Source organism: Xenopus laevis, chromosome 3S (assembly GCF_017654675.1).
Source record: "Xenopus laevis strain J_2021 chromosome 3S, Xenopus_laevis_v10.1, whole genome shotgun sequence".
Classification (NCBI taxonomy): Eukaryota; Metazoa; Chordata; class Amphibia; order Anura; family Pipidae; genus Xenopus; species Xenopus laevis.
In genome coordinates this window covers 119,357,942-119,380,360 of record NC_054376.1, presented here as the reverse complement: position 1 = coordinate 119,380,360, position 22,419 = coordinate 119,357,942, and the positions used below count along the sequence as shown (strand labels likewise).

Below are 22,419 nucleotides of genomic sequence, written 5' to 3'. Positions count from 1 at the left end.
GAGCAACTAATCGCCTGTAAATATTTTCTCTGTCACTTCAGTGTTCCAGAGTTGCTTAAATGTTCACAGTTGCTGCTATCATCCAATTTTAAAAAAAATATAAAACTTTAAAGGACAAGGAAATTCTAAAATAGAATAAGGCTAGAAATGTATTATAGTATTTTGTATACTAAACATAAGCATGAACTTACTGCACCACAAGCCCAATCAAACAATTTATGCTTTCAAAGTTAACCACAGGGGGCTGTCATCTTGTAACTTTGTTAAACATCTTTGCAAGACTAAGACTGTGCACATGCTCAGTGTGGTCTGGGCTGCTTAGGGATGGTCATAAACAAAGCTGCTTGAGTTCTGCATGGCTGGGAAGTAAGGCAGGGGCTCCCCCTGCTGTTCATAAGTATGATTATATCCCTGCTCAGCAGTTAGGGACCGTCTGACAATTCCTATCCACAGCAGTAAATGAAGGGAGAATTTCACTGCATACAGTCAGGTTTCCGTTAAAAACAGTACACATTTTTTAATTAAAGTATATTGGACATAGGTTTCTTTTTCATTAAAGAAAGTAAAAATTTGATTTTTTTTTTGCCTTTCCTTGTCCTTTAAGGGCAGAGACACATGGTCAGATTCGGGGCGACTAATCTCCCTGAACTGCCTTCCCGCCAGCTAGAATGTAAATCTACATCATGTTTCCTTGTGAGGGAACTTCGGGCGACTTCGGAAAACAAATCGCTCCGAGTGCCATCCCGCCAGCGGGAAGGCAGTTCGGGGAGATTAGTTGCCCCCGGCTGAAATCTGACCGTGTGTCTCTGCACTAAACTGGAATGAACTGAAAAGCATTGAAAAATTTAAGCTGAAATTCTTTTCTGTGTTCGTTTTTGATTTTTGAGTTTAGAGTCGTGCAAGCAAAAATACTCATCAGAAACTGTACAACATCACCACCTAGTGGTCACAGATTTGCAATTGTATTTCATGAAAAAAATCTTTCGATTTTGCTCGGATGCCAGAGCATTATGGCAGCTCTGAAGAATCATATTTGAGTTTGAAGTAAGCTTACGGCCCTTGACATTGAACATAACAATGACACTGATTTCTAAAGGATATCTTCTAAAGCTGTGTTTATAATACATACCCCTGGCAGAATTTGTTAAATGTGCGTAATTTTTGTAACAAAACACCATCCATGTTTGGGGAATATTGGTCAGGTGAAGCTACTTTACTAAAAATGATACCGTAAAACAACAAATTGCCCTAATCGGAAACTGTCATATCCTTGAATGTTTGGATGGATAATATACACTCAAGATGGCACACATAGGTTGAGATGGCAATGATGATTGATTTGTATTTAGTGTCTCTATAAATCAGGGGTTCCCAACCTTTTTTACCCGTGAGCCACATTCAAATGGAAAAAGAGTTGGGGAGCAACACAAGCGTGAAAAAGTCCCTTGAGGTGCCAAATAAGGGCTGTGATTGACCATTAGGTTGCCCCTATGTGGACTGGCAGCTTACAAAGGATATACTTGATACTATACTTAGTTTTTATGTAATTAAAACGTGCTTCCAAGCCTAGAATTCAGAAATAAGCACCTGCTTATGAGCTACTGGTTGGGGATCACTGGTATAAATAGTCAGTGGGCTGTTTAGCTCTCAATAAACCCTTGTGCAGTTTCTTCTTTTGCATTTGGCTCAGGAGGCCACACTGTGTTTATGATCTAAAAAGTTAACACTGTATTTTATGTTTCATGTGATGTGCTGTTATAAATAGAGTACATCATTGACACCTATTTTACACCCCCTAAGTGAGGTTTTGCGTTACTGATTCTTTACTTACTTCTTTGGTTACAGGTATCTCGGCAGCAAAATCTTCAGCTTTTCTTGAAAGACACCAACCTTTTCTCCCCCACTTTAATACAAAAATTCCAGCCTGCAGGATCAGATAAGGTATGGGCATTTGGCTAAAGATGATCTAAGAAGGAAAGAACCGAATCCAAATCCTAATTTGCAAATGCAAATTAGGGGCGGGGAGGTAAAAAGCATGACTTTTTGTCACAAATCAAGGAAGTAAATACTTTCCCCTTCCACCCCTAATTTTCATATTCGGTTCGGTATTCGGCTGAATCTTTTGAGATTGATTCGGCCAAATCCAAAATAGTGGATTCGCTGTATCCATAATTATTTATGGTTTTTGAGTTGTTTAGCTTTCTATCCAGCAGCTCACCAGTTTGAAATTTCAGCAATCTGGTTGCTAGAGTCCAAAATACCCTAGCAACCTTGCTCTGATTTGAATAACAGACTGGAATATGAATAGCAGAGGGCCTGAATAGAAAGACAAGTAATAAAAAGTAGCAATAACAATAACTGTGTAGCCGTACAGTCCATTTGTTATTAGATATGAGATTTGAAAGCTGGGAAGGGTCATAAGAAGAAGGCAAATCATTTAAAAACCTATACAAAATAAATAATGATCATCAATTGAAAAGTTGCTTAGAATTGGCTATTCTATAACATACTAAAAGTTAACTTAAAGGTGAACCACCCCTTTAACTATATCATTAGCAACAAGACAGCCGTATTTATGGACTCAAATGGGAAAATTAATATATTAACAGTTTAGCCCCAACTAGATTTAATAAAGGTTATGACATGGAGAGCTTTGTCTGCACTACTTTCCTCTGTGATATTACCCTTCCCCTTGACTACAGTCAGGTGCACTGCAAATTGGCAATGGATAGGATGTCTCTAGCCTACACTACCTTTATCACTGTGGATTGTTTTTTATATGTTTTCATTTTTTTCTCCTAAGACAATCAACCATTAAACACTCAGGGGCAAATTCACTAAGATTCGTAGTTGCGCCAGGCGTAACTTCGCCGCACTTCGCCACACTTCACCAGGCGTAGTTTCGCCAGGGCTCCGCAAATTCACTAAAATCCGAAGTTGCGCACAGGGGTAGCGTAAGGTTGCGAAGTTGCGCTAGCGTTGATTCGCTATATAAAGCGAAGTTGCGCTAGCGAAGGCTAATTTGCATACGGCGCGAAATTCAAATTTCAATGGAGGAATACGTATCAGCACTACAAATGCCTAGAAAACCTTCAAATCAGCAAATAAAAATTTTATTTTGCCCTACACATGTGCCCACTGTCTAGGTAAGTTGCCATGAGTCAGGAAATGTAGGGGGGAGGAAGGGGAGCCCCAAAAAATTTTCGATCTTTTTCAGCCTATCAGCCATCATGTAGAAAACACGCCAGCGTTTTTTGGGACTTAGAAAAAAAATTGACTTTTTTTAAACAATCCCTATCTACTCTATTGCGCTTCACCAGGTCTGAGGTGGCGAAGGAAGTCTAGCGTAAAAGGTAGCGTTCAGTACACTGCGCAAGTTAGTGAATTTGCGTAGTTTCGTCGCTAGCGAAGATTCGCCTGGCGTAAGGTTGCGAAGTAACACTAGCGAAACTACGCCAGCGTTCGTTAGTGAATTTGCGCAGTAGCGGAAATGACAAACGCTAGCGAATTAGCGCCTTAGTGAATTTGCCCCTCATTTCGAATTTAGATGTAGGTATCGTGACCTAATTTTCAGAGCCTCCTGTCTAACTGGTAGATTATTGGCAAGGACAATCCAGCTGCCACTCTGATGTATATTTAACTTTCTGTTTTCTCTTGGTAACTGCTCTGCAGGTGTCCACTCTGGAATCCCTCACCAAAGGCCCAAATGTGGAGAGTGTGCTGGATAAGGAGGCACGAAGATGGACAAGCAGAGCTGCGCGAGATTATAAACTGAAAACCCACGGGGAGCGGGTCAGTTAAATAAATGAAGTTCCTGCAACATAATATACAGTAAATCTCATGCTGTACTGTATTGTAAGGTTTGCTGAATAATAGAACCTTGCATAAGAGTTAGGGGCCGATTCACTAAGGGTCGAATATCGAGGGTTAATTAACCCTCGATATTCGACTAGGAACTAAAATCCTTCGAATATCAAAGTCGAAGGATTTAGGGCAGAAAGTACGATCGAAGGATTATTCCTTCGATCGAACGATAAAATCCTTTGAATCATTCGATTCGAAGGATTTTAATCCAACGATCGAAGGAATATCCTTCGATCAAAAAAAGTTAGCCAAGCCTATGGGGACCTTCCCCATAGGCTAACATTGAGTTTGGTAGCTTTTAGATGCCGAACTAGGGGGTTGAAGTTTTTTTTTAAAGAGACAGTACTTCGACTATCGAATGGTTGAATAGTCGAACGATTTTTACTTTGAATCCTTTGATTCGAAGTCGTAGTCGAAGGTTGAAGTAGCCCATTCGATGGTCGAAGTAGCCCAAAAAAAATGTCGAAGTTTTTTAACTTCGAATCCTTCACTCGAAGTTAGGGAATCGGCCCCTCAATGTTTGCAGGCCTTCATTAATTTCAGTAAAATTGCTGCCTAGTGCATAGTATGTTACCAGCAAATAAATAGAAACAATTAATTTCCAGCTAGACCGCTTTGTATAACTTTTTACTGCTGTGCTAGCTAAAATGCTGCTTCTGAGACAAAGTACTACACTGCACCAGCATTGCCATCATAAAACACATTTTAGAAAGCTCCTTTACTTCACTAGTCTGTGCTATAAAGCAAATATCCTTAGGCAGCTTTTAGCTTTCCATGAAAGGGAGCGTTTCTCTGTATCCGTCGGATAATGTGCACAAATAAAACATGAACTGTCCGATATTCTTGAATGGGGGGCAATCCTAGAGAAATAGTCCTTAATTATAATTAGCGAGGGTTTTCGTTTTGTCTATACATTTTATAGACAAAGATTTAGTAGTAGGTGTGATAGGTTTCATATCAAAATGAAATAATGGCCTTCATCGCCAAATTGTCATGGAAAATGTCAGAATAATTGCTTTTGAACAAAGCATCTCGCAGACTTGCCTTTGGATTTTACATAAGGGCACATTTCAAGGACAAGGAAACTGTAAATCACTGGGGATGTTAATTCGTTAATTACAATTTTCCCCTGGGCCGCGTTCCTTTTAGACTTGCGCATGTACAGTAAACAAATATTTTCCCGTGTTTGTCTACTGCACTTGTCTCTAGTCACATACATATACCTACATGTAAGCCTCTAAATGTGTGGCCACACTGACTACCATTCTAAACGTTGTCCTGTGCAAATATAAAGCTTTGTTCCCCAAATTACTTGTACTGTATTTTTATTGCGGCCTCCATATATATTGACATATTAAGAGTTCAAGTAGAACCTGCTATTCAGCTATTTTCTCTCGTTATGTTTAGGTCCTGCAAAGGTTGGAAGCTAAAAGGGCAACTGCCTCTGAAGAAGAATTTTCCAGTATGGAATTAAAGACGGAGGAAGTAAAGGAAAGTGTGAGGAAAGCCGAGGTAATTTATTTTTACTTACTTGTGATTTTACTAAGTCCATCTTGATCCCTAAAAGCACCAGTTAAAAGTTAGTAGTTGCAGTATTTAGAAAGTTACATGTTTGGCATGGTGTGTAATCATGGTTTACACCACATCAGACATGGTGCAACCCAGTGATCCCCAACCAGTAGCTGGTGAGCAACATGGCTCTCTCCAACCCCTTGGATGTTCCAGGCTTGGAGGTAAGTTTTAGTTGCATAAAAACCAGGTGTACTGCCAAATAGAGCCTCAATGTAGGTTGACAATCCACATACAGCTATTAAATGGCCAATCACAGCCCTTACATGGCACCCCAAGAACATTTTTCATGCTTGTGTTGCTCGCCAACTCCTTTTACTTCTGAATGTTGCTCACGGGTTCAAAAAGTTTGGGGATCCCTGGTGTAACCCGTTCAGAAAAAACTGCAAATTGTTCTTGCAAGTCAGAGAGAGAGATTTTCCTGGTTTCCTTTCAATCTGTGAAAATACGTATGCTGTGTATAAATAAATGTGATTTTACCATTAGTAGACATACCTTTCATTCTTTCTCTAGGTCAGTAAGGTGAAGGCCGATGCCAGGGTGGAGCTCTTGCGTCAGATTGGTGTAGATGTAGACACGTGGCTCTCGGGTGCCATGATGCAGGCGAATGAAGAACTTGAGCAGGAAAGACGGCTGAGTGAAGCCAGGATGTCCAATGGAGAATTGTCACCAACAGTAATGTCTCTTTTAAACCCATTTATTTCTCGTATTGTAATTCTATAACTTCCCATTTCTAGAAGGGAATGTATATCATAAACAGTACAGCTTTGTTTGCATAATGAAAGGAAATGTAATTCTAAGCTTAAATTAACGATACGGGAGTGGATCCTCTACAAGTATAATAAATGTAGAAGAAATGAAACTGAAGTGTAAATCTTAAAGGGGTCGTTCACCTTCAAACACTTATTTTCCGTTCAGTTGGTTTCATACAGTTCCCCAGAAATAGAGACATTTTCAATTAGTTTTTATTTTCTATTTGTGACTAGTATTAAAGTGTAAAGTTTAATTTTCCACCTTCTAAAGCAGTTCTGGGTAGAGTCCTGCGCGGGTCCATTTTTTGGAACCCGTACCCGGAACCTGCAACCCAAACCCGCATTCTTACCCGCTACCCGACCCACAAGTACCTTATCCGCAACCCGGACCCGCTGACCATCAAGAATCGGGAAGTACTGTTGTAAATTGTAAACTGGAAGTGACATCATCGGAAGTAGGCGTGATCAGAAAAAAGGAATAAAACCCGCTATTGAGAAGACTCTCGACCCCAGCAGAACCGGCGACCCGCGTCTAAACCCACACCCTGGAACTTCTACCCGCATCCTGCAGGGTACCGCAGGTTTTTGCAGGTAACCCGCGGGTACCCGACCCGCTGCAGGACTCTAGTTCTGGGAGGGGGGCGGTGTCGCCAACGATTTAACTGTTCTAAATTGATACATTTAGTAAATACATTTGTTATCTTTGGCCCTACTGAGCAGAACACTTTGTTCAGTTGAGTTTTCAGATTGTTCACCAGAAATTAAGACTTTTTTTCAGTTACTTTCCATCTTTTATATTTTAACATTTTGTCAATTTCCCAGCTGCCCCTGGCCATGTGACTTGTGCCTGCACTTTAGGAGAGAAATGCTTTCTGGCAGGCTGCTGTTTTTCCTTCTCAATTTAACTGAATGTGTCTCAGTGGGACATGGGTTTTTACTATTGAGTGCTGTTCTTAGATCTACCAGGCAGCTGTTATCTTGTGTTAGGGAGCTGCTATCTGGTTACCTTCCCATTGTTCTTTTGTTTGGCTGCTGGGGGGGGGGAAGGGAGGGGGTGATATCACTCCAACTTGCAGTACAGCAGTAAAGAGTGATTGAAGTTTATAAGAGCACAAGTCACATGACTTGGGGCAGCTGGGAAATTGACAATATGTCTAGCCCCATGTCAGATTTCAAAATTGAATATACAAAAATCTATTTGCTCTTTTGAGAAATGGATTTCAGTGCAGAATTCTGCTGGAGCAGCACTATTAACTGATTCATTTTTTTCATTAATAATGTTTTTGTTCCCATGACAGTATCCCTTTAAATGAAAATCAGGGATTTGGAAGGTGAACAACCCCTTTAAGGGCGCTCTACACCCTAGATTTACCTCAAAGGGCCCACCTATATTTCATAGATACATATAGTATGAGACTAGTAGAGTAGGCAGAAGCTACATTCTTTTATAAAATAAACATTATAAAATACATTTTTAACTGCATCTGTTAAAAAAAAAAAAAAAAACTAATTTTCATCTTTTTTTTTATTAATGCGCTATAGTTTTCTCTTTATAGATGGATGAATTTGATTTCACAGACTTTGAAGACTGTGATGACAACGGTGATATATTTGAAGAATCCAGCCTGAACTTAAGTGGCTCGCGTCCGTATCCCTTTCCTTGTCAAGTCTTGTACAGTTACCAGGTAATTTTCCCATGAGGAGAGAAGCTGAGAGCCTGCTGTATATTACCGAACTAGGTAATCACAAATAATCAAGCAGCGGCAGTGTATGTACTGGGATCTGTTATCTGGAATCCTCAGACCATGGCCTATACGGATTAACGTAATTTGAATTTAAATTGTAGATAATTTCTTTTCCTATAAACCTGGATTTATTCTAGATTAATCTCATCATCAAGTACTATGTATTTATTACGAAGGAAAAACAAATTCAGCAGCAAATAATTACATGTATTAATAGGACTCTACTTTAAATAGAAAGGCCTTCAGATATTAGATTCCGTAATGTTACAATCACATGGTGTCTGTGTTCTATTAAAGAATTATTTCAAGCCTATGCATCTCTTTGTCAGGCTTCAGGAAGAGCAGTTTAGGCTTGAAATGTTGCTGTACCCAGAAAAGGCTTTTAAAACTTATGTTGTAAGGCTGTCACTTGGAATATTCCTGAATTCCAACGAACACCAGTAACATCCCGGAAGTATCCATCATAGTTAACAATTCCACTATCACCCCCTCTCCCCAGGCCCGGTGCCTTGGGGTTATCCTAGATTCTGCCCTGTCATTCACTCCTCATATCCAGTCACTTATTAAATCATGTCACTTTCACCTAAGGAACATATCCAAAATACAATCATTTATCACCCAAGATGCTGCCAAAATTCTTATTCACTCTCTCACCATATCACGTCTAGACTACTGTAACTCTCTTTTAATTGGCCTTCCCCTCCAGAGACTGTCACCTCTCCAGTCCATAATGAACACTGCTGCGAGGCTCATACACCTCAGCAACCGCTCCTCCTCTGTCTGCATCGCCATTCTGTCAATCCCTGCACTGGCTTCCGTTACCTTTCAGAATCAAATTCAAATTAATGACCCTGACATTCAAAGCACTTCATAACTCAGCCCCACCCTACATCTCTGAACTCATCTCTATATACTCACCCAACCGCTTACTACGCTCCTCTACTGACCTGCTACTCAACTCTTCTCTCATTACCTCCTCACATGCTCGCATTCAAGACTTTGCAAGGGCTGCACCCCTCCTCTGGAACTCCCTCCCACGCTCTGTCCGACTTTCTCCCAACCTTTCTGCTTTCAAAAGATCTCTTAAAACGCACTTCTTTCGAGAAGCCTACCCTCACTCTGCTTAACTACCAAACGCAACACCACATACAGTACCACATTTCTCACCCACTTAATTTGATCTTGCCCACTCCCACACCTTGTGTATTACTCCCTTCCCTTTAGACTGTATGCCTATGCATAGGGCCTTCCTCACCTTTTTGTACCTGTATTGATTGTGATGTTTGTTACTCCATATATTCTATGTATATAATTCATGTGATTTAGTTGTATAATCACATTTTCTTTACAGTGCTACGCAATATGTTGGCGCTATATAAATACATGTTAATAATAACAATAATAATAATAATAATCTATAGGTAACACCGTTTCTGTTGTATGTATAGTGAGAAAGATCTGCCTAGGTTACCAGGTTTTTAAAGTGCAATCCAGGGATAGATACAAAACTCCAGGCGCAAAGGAATTCACACACTTTTTGACCACTCCCCTATAGCCACACCCACTCAAGGTCACGGCCACAAAGTTTCATAGTGTAAAAAGGTTTGTTTACTTCTTCTGTGCCCCAGAAAACTCTCCGATAACGGATGGGACACGATCTCGCATTACAATACCAATGATTGGAACCCAAAGAGGGCCAGATATGTCTATAACCTAGGTGAAAGTGCTCGGGAAAGGCTGACAAGCCGACTAGAAGCCAAAATAGGCAATGATTAATGTAGGATTTAATTATTATTTAACTATCCGCACGCCAGAGTCCTGCGCGGGTCCATTTTTTGGAACCTGTAACCCGCACGCTTACCCGTCCCACAAGTACCTTATCCGCAACCAAGAATCAGGAAGTGCTTTCATTGTAAACTGGAAGTGACCTCATCGGAAGTAGGCGTGATCAGAAAAAAGGAGTAAAAATCGTTATTGAGAAGAACCCCCAGAACCGCCGACCCGCGTCTATACCCACACCCAGAACTTCAACCCGACCCGCTGCAGGACTCTACCGCATGCGATAGTATATATTGCATATTGTTAGTGGCAGATTCTGCAACTATAACCCCTTGTTCAACAGGCGTTGGGCTAGTGACAAACTTACCTAAGAAAAAAGAATTTCTGAATATGTGTATTGTTTTCCGTCTACAAATTGCACATTTTTGGCAACAGAAACTCTTGTTTTCTATCCATAGTCTTCACAGTCCGACGAGCTTTCCATCACTCAAGGAGAACAACTGGAGGTCATTGAAGATGGTGATGTAGAAGAATGGGTTAAGGTAAGAAAGGAATACTAGCTGTGGGTTCCCCAACCCTAGTTAGCCTTTAATAAAGAATTGGCTCCCTAGTTGCACTTGAACATTTGCTGTATGTTCTTTGTTGTTAGAAATTACATGCAATGATATTGCTCAAAAAAAAAATAGTCACACTAAACAATAAAACCCTTTTAAAGGAGAACTAAAGCTTAACTAAAGAAGTAGCTAGAAATGTTGTACATTGTGTTTTGTGCTTCTGTACCAGCCCAAGGCAACCACAGCCCTTTAGCAGTAAAGATCTGTGTCTCCAAAGATGCCCCAGTAGCTCCCCATCTTCTTTTCTGCTGATTCACTGCACATGCTCTGTGCTGCTGTCACTTACTGAGCTTAGGGACCCACTCACAATATACAGTACACATAGAATAGAAACGTCACAATATAAGGCTGATTAGTAATTAATACAGATAATTACTACATGGCCGCACAGAAACCAGTGCAATTAGCATCAGAATTTAATAATCAGCAAACCTGAAGCATCAGCTTATATTACAGCCAGGGAAGCTCATTTTCTGCTGGATAATTAGTGACGAGCCCTAAGCTTAGCTTCTCAACAGCCAATCAGAGCCCACTGAGCATGTGAGTGTCACAGACACTTTCCAAGATGGTGACCCCCTGGATCATTGCTGCTATTGACAAGCTGAAACTTTATAGTATATAAAATATGGCATTTTAAATCATATTTAATGTAAGGGTTTAGTTCTCCTTTAAGGCATAAATCCTAAAAAGAAAAAAAAAATTGTGTGTACTTTTTGGATTGTGTGTATGGTGCAGGTGTGTCTGCTGTGAGTGTGTGAAAGCCTCTTTCCCCTAGAAAAAATGTGTAAGTGTAATAAGTGTGTGTTTGATACCTGAGGCAGGCAAGTATGGAGACCATGGATCACAACTAGGGCCACCATGTGTCTCTTACAACATTTGTGACTAAGAGCAAATGCTCCGGTATTAATCTGTACTTACCCAAATTGAATTTCAGGCTCGGAACAAGAGTGGGCAAGTTGGATATGTGCCAGAGAAGTATATTACTATAATAAATCATTCTGCTGTGAACCAGAAACTTGCTAATTGGACAGATACAAGTCACAAGAGCGGCACCAATAAAGAGCTTACTGGGATACTGGAAATGGACTGGACTCAAACAGGAGGTCAGTTTAATGCAAAGTTGTGTGCTTTTGCATCATTTAGAAGTTCATATATTAGTTTGTGTAGTTCTTACATAAGCAGAGATTTCTTCAAAAGACATGCATTCCTAAACTTATACAAGGTTAAAGGGAAAGTTCACCTTTTGGACAATAGTGCTCATTTTAACAGCCCATGTCATAAAAAATCCTTTTTGTAATTTATCTTTATTATTTTAAATGTTCCTTTCAGAGATACATACCATAAAAGCTGTAAAACTTCCTTGGCTCTCTCTTCTGTTATGGGATCGACGACATGGTGGCTATAGACGCACAGATAATATCGTAAGAAACTTATGTTCATACGATATTCGGTGCATGTATGGTGGGAAACGTGCCGACCAATATCGGCAGAAGACTTGGATATCGGTTGCCTCATCGATCGCGCTGCACGGAACATTTTGATTGGGTGCCTTTGAAGCAAACATCGGTTATTGTTAGTGCTGAATCGTCAGATACAGGTAGAATTCTACTGTATATCTTGACGATTCAGCTCTACACGTAGATTGAAACGAACAATCTTTCTTGGAAAGATCTTTTCCGAGAAAGATCGGAATTGTTATGTCTATGGACACCTTAAAGCAACCGTAAAAATAAAAACTGGGTAAATAGATTATGCAAAATAAAAAATGTTTCTAATATAGTTAGCCAAAAATGTAATGTATAAAGGCTGGAGTGACTGAATGTGTTAAATAATAGCCAGAACACTACTTCCTGCTTTTCAGCTCTCTAACGCTAAGTTAGTCAGCCACTTGAAGGGGGGCACACGGTACATTTCTGTTTAGTGAGTTTGCAATTGATTCTCAGCATTCAGCTCAGAAGCAACAGATATGACCCATGTGGGCCCCCTTCAAGTCTCTGATTGTGAGCGTGTTGCCGACCCCATAACAGAAGAGCGAGCTGAGAGAGTTTTAGCAGTGCTGATCCACTGCTTCTATGGTATGTATCTCTGAAAGGAAACATTTAAAGTAATAAATGTGTTACAATAATGTTTTTTTATGACCTAGGCTATTAAATTAGCTCTACTGTCCAAAAGTTGAGCCTCCCCTTTAAGCATATGCCATCATTCACATTGATGCAATTTACACACAGTTCTGTTGACTCTTATTAACGTTGATATTGCAGAGAAAATGAATTCAATTGGCACAATATTGTCTTCTTATAGCCTTTCAATGGAATTATAAGGGCTTTTAAAGTAGTAGGCCTCTTGGGGGTTATAAAAAAAAAAAAAATACTGTGGCCAGACACTGAGAGAAAGTGGCTACACAGGCAAGAGTAAAAATTACAAGGAAAGTTGGGAACATCTTAGGCAGAGGCATAAATACTGGGGGGCCTTGCACCTGGGCCAACGCCCCTTGGGACCCACCAGAGCCATAATAAAGGAAGGAGGATGGGTGCACACACTGAACTCTGCCAAGGCTGACACTAGTTATACTACTGTTTCTAGATACTAGGGATAACAAAACAGAAGGAAACTTGAATCTCTCTTTAAAGGAGAAGGAAAGGATAAAACTAAGTAAGCCTTATCAGAAAGGTCCGCCTAAATACACCAGTAAACCCTCAAAGTAATGCTGCTCTGAGTCCTCTGTCAAAAGAAACACAGCATTCCTTTCCTTCTATTGTGTACACATGGGCTTCTGTATCAGACTTACTGTTTTCAGCTTAAACCTCCTTGCCCCGGGCGTGAGCATGCTCAGTTTGCTCCTCTTCCCCCTCCCTTCTCTGCTGTAATCTGAGCCCAGAGCTATAAGTGAGCAGGGAGACACTCAGACAGGAAGTGATGTCACACCTAGCTAATACTGCAATTGCTATCCTAAGCAAACAGAGAGCTTCTAGAGCTTTTAACTCCGGTATTGTAAAACATTCTACATAAATATAGCATTCTAGCTTGCACTATTGCAGCTAATCTATTCGCAATAAAATGCCTCTGTAGCTTTCCTTCTCCTTTAAAGAGATAATTAGCTTTCCTGCCTGCTCTGATGCAGAAATTGAGCCGAGACTTCCTTCTAAATGGGCTCCCAAATATGCCACAGACATCTGCCATACTAACTAACAACTATAGGAATAATTGATAATACCAATGAGATCTTTTAACCAATGTCTTTATACCTTCAACTATTGAAAAAGTAAAAAGGCTTTGTCCCAAAGAAGATACCTGATGTAGTGTCTGCTAGTGTAGGTGAAGGCAGTGAAACACCATAGTAGCATAATACAGAATAAGTAGACAATATTTATGACTGTCTCTTTTAACCTCTCTTCCTATACAGTATGCCTTGCAAGGGCGCTTTATGAGTATGAAGGCCAAAGTGAAGAAGAGCTCACGTTTCCAGAAGGAGCCATCATCCAGATTATTCGGAAGGAAGAGGGAGGTGTAGATGACGGGTTTTGGAAGGGAGAATTTAATGGACGAGTGGGAGTCTTTCCATCACTGGTAGTTGAAGAGTTATCGGGGGAAACTCCAGAGACCAACGAAGTAAACTTGTATTTCTGTCTTTAAAAAATAGTCATGTCCAGGATTATTCTAATTAGATCATCAAAGGAACCTGTAGTGTCATTTGCCTTATCCTATAGAATTCTATAATAGTAGTGTCAAAATGTGTTGCAGGATTCGGGTATAACACATTTTTCATTGGAAAATAAAAATTGTAAAGCTACTTTGCACCAGGTATTGATTATATCTGTAGAACGGAAGCCAGTTTTATTTTTATTAGGGATGCACCGAATCCACTATTTTGGATTCGGCCGAACCCCCGAATCCTTTGCAAAAGATTCGGCCGAATACTGAACCGAATCCGAACCCTAATTTGCATATGCAAATTAGGGGAGGGGAAACATTTTTTACTTCCTTGTTTTGTGACAAAAAATTGCGCGATGTCCCTCCCCACCCCTAATTTGCATATGAAAATTAGGATTCTGATTCGGTTTGGCTGGACAGAAGGATTCGGCCGAATCCGAATCCTGCTGAAAAAGGCCAAATCCTGGATTCGGTGCATCCCTAATTTTTATGTACAGCAAAATTTATTTCAAACCAGGACTTTCTCTAACTGTGCAACCACCATAATTTTGGATTATGTATGTATATTTTTATTTGTATAGCACTCCATGAGGGCAAAGCACTGTACAACAAAACAATAAATTAGAAGTAACAAACAAGTAGTCATTGAAATAAAAAGTAACAATAAGTGCATAATTTAAAATACAATACAGATTAAGTGCTCAGTGTCAAGTAAACAAAAGGCTGGAGGACCCTACCCCGTAGGGCTTACAATCTAAATGGGAAGGTAACATACAGACACAATTCGGAGGGGTATTAAGGTGCTGTGGGTTACAGTTTGTTACACTGTTATATAAGTGCCAGTTCCCAGTTCAGGTGTTATCCAGGTGCTCCCAGAGGTAGTCTTTGAGTTTCGTTTTAAAAACACTGAAGGAGGATTCTCTCCTGAGAGATTCAGGAATGGCATTCCAAATAAAAGGAGCAGCAAGAGAGAAGGGTTTGTTACGGGAAACAGCAGTAGTAGTGGGGGGTACAACCAAGCGGTTGCTCTGAGAGGAGCGGAGGTTTCGGGCAGGAACATATAGAGAGACAAGAGATGAGATGTAGTTAGGTGCAGAGGAATGAAGGGCTTTGAAGGTTATGAGGAGGAGTTTATACGTTATTCTTTGTTTTATAAGAAGCCATGATAAGGACTTCAGCAGCGGAGGGGTCTGTACCCTTTTGTATGAGAGGAGGATAATTCTGGCAGCAGTGTTTAGTACAGACTGTAGAGGGGAGAGATGGGAGGCCAGTTAGTAGAAGGTTACAGTAATCTAGTCAGGATAGGATGAGAGCATGCATGAGAGTCTTGGACGTATCAGGTGAAAGGAAGGACGGATTTTGGCAATATCGGGCAAGAAAAAGTGACGGGTTTTGACAGTGGTATTAATGTAATCAGAGAAGGAGAGAGAGTCAAATATTACCCCCAGACAGCGAGCTGAGTTGACCGGGTTAATGAGCCATCAATAGAGATAGTAAATAGGGGAGTAGGACCAGGCTTAGGTGGAAAGATGATTAGTTCAGTTTTTGTTAGGTTGAGTTTGAGGTGGCGCTGGTTCATCCAATTTGAGATAGTTAGGAGGCAGTTAGAGATCTGAGCCTCTGTTCAATGTACTGGCTGATACCTAACTTTGCTTAGAAGAACGTTATAAGGCTCGTTTATGGATGCAAGTCAAATGCAAAGCGCTACAATTGTCACAAAATTGAGTGCACTTCTCTACAAGCTTTAGAATTGGATCCTCTATAAACTGATGCGTTTTTTCATTGATGTATGAAAACCTTGTAACTGACACCTTAATATCCAGGGTCCCCTGACTTCCGTCCAGTGTATTGGATGCAAATGCTGCTTTTAAAGCCGTGTGCCAGAATTGATGGAATTTACATGTAAATGCAAAATGTGCTCTGCAACTTGTGTATTCACCAAAGCGGGTGTTAAATTGCTTCCTTATTTGTCTTGTGTGCAGAAATGACTGTGTGAAACCTTACATATAACTAAAGCTTACTCTGCAAGTGATACGCATGAGAGTCTGGTAAATGAACCTGTAAGTGACAACTATACATTTATTTTTGCAGGAATTGCCATCCCCAGCTCCGCCGCCATTCTTACCACCCACCCTCGCACCTTTCTCCGGCCAAACAACTCCGCTCCCTGGAGCAGCAGCCGACTCATCTACAGGTTTTTATTTTATTTTCTGGTTTATCCGACTTGTACTACAAAGCAGATGCCACACAACTAAAATGCTGTAGGCAAACTCTTCCTTGTCTATATCTTCTAATGTGATAGAATTCTTGGGAAACTCTTGTGTCAGGAGTTCTCTTCTTTTTCAGATCCCAGACAAAATGGTTCCCAGAGCTCTCAGGGGTCACCAGACTTTGCAGCAACAAGATTAAGACCCGTAAGTAGGACCTTGTAATCCTTAAACCATGGGAATGCTTCTACTTTTTATTACTGATCCTTCTATTCAGGCCCTCATCTATACATATTCCAGTCTCTTATTCAAATCAATGCATGGTTGCTAGGGGAATTTGGGCCCTAGTTACCAGATGCAAATTGAAGAGCTGCTGAATAAAAAGATAAATAACTCAAAATAATAAAAAAAATTAAAACAAATTGCAAATTATCTCACTATCACTCTCTACATCATACTAAAGGTTATCGCAAAGGTGAAGAACCCCTTTAAGTATGATGTAGAGTGATATTCTGAGACAATTTACAACTGGTCTCCATTTTTTTTATTATGTGTGGTTTTTGAGTGATTTCGCTTTTTATTCAACAGCTTTCCAGTTTGCAATTCCAGCCATCTAGTTGGTAGGGTCCCAATTTACCCTAGCAACCATGCACTGATTTGAACAACAGACTGGAATATGAATGGGAGAGGCCTGAATAGGAAGATAAGAAATAAAAAGTAGCAATAACAATACATTTGTAGCCTTACAGAGCATTTGTTTTTTTTAGATTAAGTCAATGACCCCCATTTGAAAGCTGTAATGAATCCGAAGAAAAAGGCAAATAGTCTAAAAATTATTAAAATAAATAAATAATAAAGACCAATTGAAAAGTAGAACTACTAAAAGTTATCTTAAAGGTGAACCACCCCTTTAAGCAATGATACTTGCCGCACCTAACATTAATATTGCCCCCCCCCCCATCAACATGTAATTGTGTTACAATGTGGAATTTAAATAGATATCATTGAGAATTTTACTGATTTACACCATATACGTGACCATGGGAAGGAGCAAAATACTTATTTTGTGACACAAAATTAATTAATCAAAAAAAGTTAATATAGTTGTATAAGAGTTAAGCTTCCCTGAGTCAGTACTCGGCAGACCCACATTTGGTTGCAATTGTAGCTTTGCACATCTGGTTCCTGCAGTTTCTCTATTCTTTCTATGTTCTCTATTGCTCAAGCTCGGTCATGTTGGAGGGGGGCTATTGGTAAGTATCATTTTCAGGTCATTCCAGAAGTTCCTCAGTTGGATTGAGGTTTGGACTGGTTCAATCTCAGTTTCTTTGTTATGAACAACTCCACTGTAGCTTTAGTTTTGTGTTTGGGATCATTGTCCCCCTGGAAAGTCAACGTCTTCCCGTTTAGGGCAAAGACACATGCTCACATTCGGGAGATTAGTCGCCCAGCGACAAATCTGCTCTTCTTCAGACAACTAATGTCCCCGAACTGCCTTCCTGCCGGCTAGAATGTAAATCGCCGGCGGGATGGCACTCTGAGTGCTTTGTTTTCCGAAGGTGCCTCAAAAGGTGACTTCGGAAAACGAAGCGCTCCCAGTGCCATCCCGCCGGCGATTTACATTCTCCCCTGGCAGTTTGGGGAGATTAGTCGCCCAAAGAAGAGGCGATTAATCACCGGGCGACTTAATCTCCCCAAATCTGAGTGTGTGTCTCTGCCCTTAAAGGAAAACGATACCCCCCAAACAATGTAGGTCTCTATAAAAAGATATTGCATAAAACAGCTCATGTGTAAAACCCTGCTTCATGTAAATAAACCATTTTCATAATAATATACTTTTTTAATAGCATGTGCCATTGGGTAATCATAAATAGAAAATTGCCATTTTAAAAAAAATAAGGACAGCCCCCTGGGATCGTACGATTCACGGTGCACACAAACATACCAACAAACCATACATGTTAGGTCACATGAGCCAATTAACAGACAGATTTATGTCTTTTGCTTCCACACTTCTTCCTGTTAGTTAGAGCTGCAGTATTTCTGGTCAGGTGATCTCTTACTGTTACAGTTAGAGTTGCAGTATTTCTGGTCAGGTGATCTCTTCCTGTTACAGTTAGAGCTGCAGTATTTCTGGTCAGGTGATCTCTGAGACAACACACAGACCATCATGAAATGGTGGCTCAAGGCAAGAGATGTAAAAGGGCAATATTTACTTAAATATATATTCCAGTTCGGTAAGATTCTTTAAAATGCCACTTAATATGATAGTGTATATCTGTTGCTTAAGTATTTATTTTGGGGGTATAGTTTTCCTTTAAGTGGGCAGAGCAAGGCAAGGGGAGCAAAAACGATTTAATCTCCAGCCTTGTGGCATCTTTTTTATTCTGTGCATCGATGAGACTTCCTTTCTCGTTTATTCTGTAGATGCGGGCAGCTCCTCCCCCACCAACAAAGCCAACCGAAACCGGAGGATTAGAAAGTTCACCTTGAACAACTTTTTGCCGTTGTAGTGATGCCAGAAGCATTTTGGCATGAAATAAAATAAATATCCGTAATCCGTTGGGTCTAGACGCACAGCATTATGGGAAATATGTATGAGATGTGTGAGCATAAGATGGAGTGCAACCGCACAATAAGCAGGAACCTCACAACTACTGCCGGGACTGAAGTACTAGGGCAGGAACCAATAAGACTTGAGGGAAATGCTTCTTTTTGCACTATTGAGAACCTATCCATGAATGTTTTTTGTTCTCTTGTTTAGCTTTAATGTAAGATATATTTTACTGCCTAAAATATGAAAAGTATTTACCAAAGTAAGTTGGTCGGAACAAAGTGTTTTGGCTTGATATTTGCACCAGTTCTCTAGTAAAACTTGTTTATTTTCATTTTATATGAATTATTATTTCTATATATTTCAAATTATTTATGTTTTATACCTTAGTTGCTGCCTGAGTATTTAAAAAAAAAAAAAAAAACATTCGTTGGTTTCCAGCTTACTCATTTAAACCGGGACACTCATAGAATTGCCTTATAATATAATATAAAGACCTGAACTGAATTCAAAATATCATTTTGTATTTTATGTGTGTTACAATATTTTGAGTTCAATTTAAAAGGCTTAATGCAGTGTGTCTGAAATATTCAGGTATGGGACCTGGGTTTTTTTCCGGATACTGGATTTTTCCATAATTTAGATCTTCATAGCTTAAAGTGGACCTGTCACCCAGACACAAAAAGCTGTATAATAAAAGTCCTTTTCAAATTAAACATGAAATCCAATTTCTATTTTTTATTAAAGTATTCATAGCTGTTGTAAGCTCATTTAAAAATCTCAGCTGTCAATCAAATATTGTCTGACCCTCCTCTATGCCAGTGGCATAGAGGCGGGGCAAACAATTACTTTCACTTTCCATTCAGCACTTCCTAGATGTCACTGCTCTCCACACATTCCCCTGTTCTCTTTACCGTGTAATTGTGTAACCAGGGCATGGGGATGGACATCAGGTCCCCCATTCTGGTGCACAAACAAGATTCTGAGATGATGTAAGACTTGCCTTAATAACAGTGTCCACAAAATGGCTGCTTCCTGCTTGCTATAATTATGAATTCCCAGACTGAAGGAAACAAGATTCAAATAATTTATACAGTGTAATTTAAGTTCATTTTGCTTGACTAATGTGATAAAATAGGATTTGGAAATTTTTTTTGGGTGACGGGTCCCCTTTAAGTCTACTAGAAAATCATATAAACATTAAATAAACCCAATAGTTTGGTTTTGCCTCCAATAAGGGTTAATTATATCTTAGTTGGGATCAAGTACAAGCTACTGTTTTATTATTACAGAGAAAAAGGAAATCATTTAAAAGAAAATAGGATTATTTGGATAAAATAGAGTCTATGGGCGACGGCCATTCCGTGATTTGGAGGTTTCCGGATAACGGATCCCATACCTGTCTATACTAATACCTAATAAATTAGGACAAAAGGGGCAAATCATTACTCTATTTGGCCACCAATACTTTGTGCCAAAAATCTTAGGGTCTCTCAAGACCAACAGCTGAATTATAATGGGGGCCTTGAAGTCCCAACAAGAAAGAACTGCATCAATGTGGTGCTTGTACAATTGGGATTTTCTAACCTGTACAATAGAAATCTGATTAACCTTTGCTGTCTGTCAGATCATCACAAGTTCCCCATAAATGGATGAGCCGGGTTGGAAGCTTTCAGTTATCAGTTGGTGTGTTGACACCTTTGCAACCAAACGGGCTGTTATTCTTTCTCTTGTAGCTTTGGCATTAAAGATTAAATATTTGAGACACCGCTGCCTTCTAGGAAAATGCTACCAATGCTATGTAGCCTTAAAGGTATACTGTCATGGGACAGTAAAAAAACATCAGTCAATAGAGCTGCTCCAGCAGAATTCTGCAGTGAAATCCATTTCTCAAAAGAGCAAACTGATTTTTTTATATTTTATTTTGAAATCTGACATGGGGCTAGTCATATTGTCAGTTTCCCAGCTGCCCCCAGTCATGTGACTTGTGCTCTGAATCTGATAAACTTCAGTCACTCTTTACGGCTGCACTGCAAGTTGGAGTGATATCACCACCTCCCTTCCCCAACATCTTAACAACAGCTCCCTAACACAATATAACAGCTGCCTGGTAGATCTAAGAACAGCAAAAATCCAGGTCCCACTGAGACACACTCAGTTACATTGAGTAGGAGAAATATCAGCCTGCCAGAAATCTGTTCCATCCTAAAGTGCTGGCTCTTTCTGAAAGCACATGACCAGGCAAAATGACCTGAGATGCACCTACACACCAATATTATAAATTAAAAAAAAAATACACTTGCTGGTTCAGGAATGAAAGTTTATATTGTAGAGTGAATTATTTGCAGTGTAATATACTAATAAAAACTACACCATAAAAATGATGACAGAATCCCTTTATAGTTCCAAGCCAGAGAACTGCAGAACAAAAAAAAGCAAATAATTGAAAAATTAGACATATTGCGTTAGAACATGACTGTATTCATCACTTCATTTTAAAACAAAATACCCCTTTAGGGAATTCACATTTAAAGAAAAAGAAAGGAAAATTATAAACGCCCAATAATGTAAGTATAGAACAAAGAGACTTGCAGAGCAGACTGCATGCTTACCAGGTTAGACAGGGAGCAGGGCTGCTGGGAACTAGGTATTTGCTGCTGCCTCTCTGGAGGTCCTATGCTGCAACGGCTGTGGATCACTGGGATAAGCATCAGAGATGAGATCAAGGCAAATATTTTCTGTAAAAACACCCAGCAAAATCTTCCAGCCATGTCAGAAGGTTTTCAGGCTCACATTACACTAAGTCCTGAGCCTCTCATCCAGTCATTCAGAGGCCTTCTGTAGTGCAAGCCCGTCCAGCCCTATCCTCTCCCTTTTTAGATGTTTTTTTTTATCAAAGTCCAATCTAACCTTTCTATTGTTGATGCTTATGAGTGGCTTGCACGTTGCAGTGCACCCTCTGTATTTACTTTCATACAGTCTTCTCTTTATGGTAGACTTGGATATGGATACTCTACCTCCTGGAGAGTGTTGTTCACTTGTTTGGCTGTTGTGAAGGGGTTTCTCTTCACCATGGAAATGATTCTGCGACCATCCACCACTATTGACTTCTGTGGACATCCAGCTCTTTTTGCGTTGCTGAGTTCACCAGTGATTTCTTTCTTTCTCAGGATGTACCAAACTGTAGATGTTGCCACTCCTAATATTGCAGCCATTTCTCAGATGGGTTTTTTCTGTTTTTGCAGCTTAAGGATGGCTTGTTTCACCTGCATGGAGAGCTCCTTTGACCGCATGTCGTCTGTTTACAGCAAAATCATCCACATACAAGCACCCCCCTCAAATCAACTCCAGGGCTTTTATCTGCTTCATTGATAATGACATAACAAAGGAATTGCCCACACCTGCCCATGAAATAGCCTTTGAGTCAATTGTCCAATTACTTTTGAGCCCCTGAAATGAAGCGATTGTGTTAATAAAAGGCTTTAGTTCCTCACATTTCTATGCAATCTTTTTGTTCAACCCACTGAATTAAAGCTGAAAGTCTGCAGTTCAACTGCATCTGAGTTGTTTCATTTAAAATTCATTGTGGTCATGTACAGAACCAAAATTAGAGAAAAAAGTTGTCTCTGGCTAAAGATTTATGGACCTAACTGTATAACATTGGCACCATGAAACATTTTTAAA

At 39.9% G+C, this 22,419-nt stretch overlaps 1 protein-coding gene across 1 annotated transcript in view; it reads left to right on the top strand.

Annotated features, from left to right (window-relative positions):
• fchsd1.S (FCH and double SH3 domains 1 S homeolog) overlaps positions 1-19,069 on the top strand; it is a 77,344-nt gene extending 58,275 nt beyond the window's left edge. The window contains exons 10-20 of the mRNA XM_018256231.2: positions 1,846-1,941; positions 3,673-3,792; positions 5,272-5,376; positions 5,947-6,108; positions 7,742-7,870; positions 10,168-10,251; positions 11,258-11,426; positions 13,727-13,932; positions 16,066-16,168; positions 16,321-16,388; positions 18,609-19,069. Of these exons, the coding sequence (XP_018111720.1) occupies positions 1,846-1,941; positions 3,673-3,792; positions 5,272-5,376; positions 5,947-6,108; positions 7,742-7,870; positions 10,168-10,251; positions 11,258-11,426; positions 13,727-13,932; positions 16,066-16,168; positions 16,321-16,388; positions 18,609-18,674 (1,308 nt within the window). The 3' untranslated portion in view covers positions 18,675-19,069. The remainder of the gene's footprint in view (positions 1-1,845; positions 1,942-3,672; positions 3,793-5,271; positions 5,377-5,946; positions 6,109-7,741; positions 7,871-10,167; positions 10,252-11,257; positions 11,427-13,726; positions 13,933-16,065; positions 16,169-16,320; positions 16,389-18,608) is intronic.
• The last annotated feature ends 3,350 nt before the right edge of the window (positions 19,070-22,419 follow it).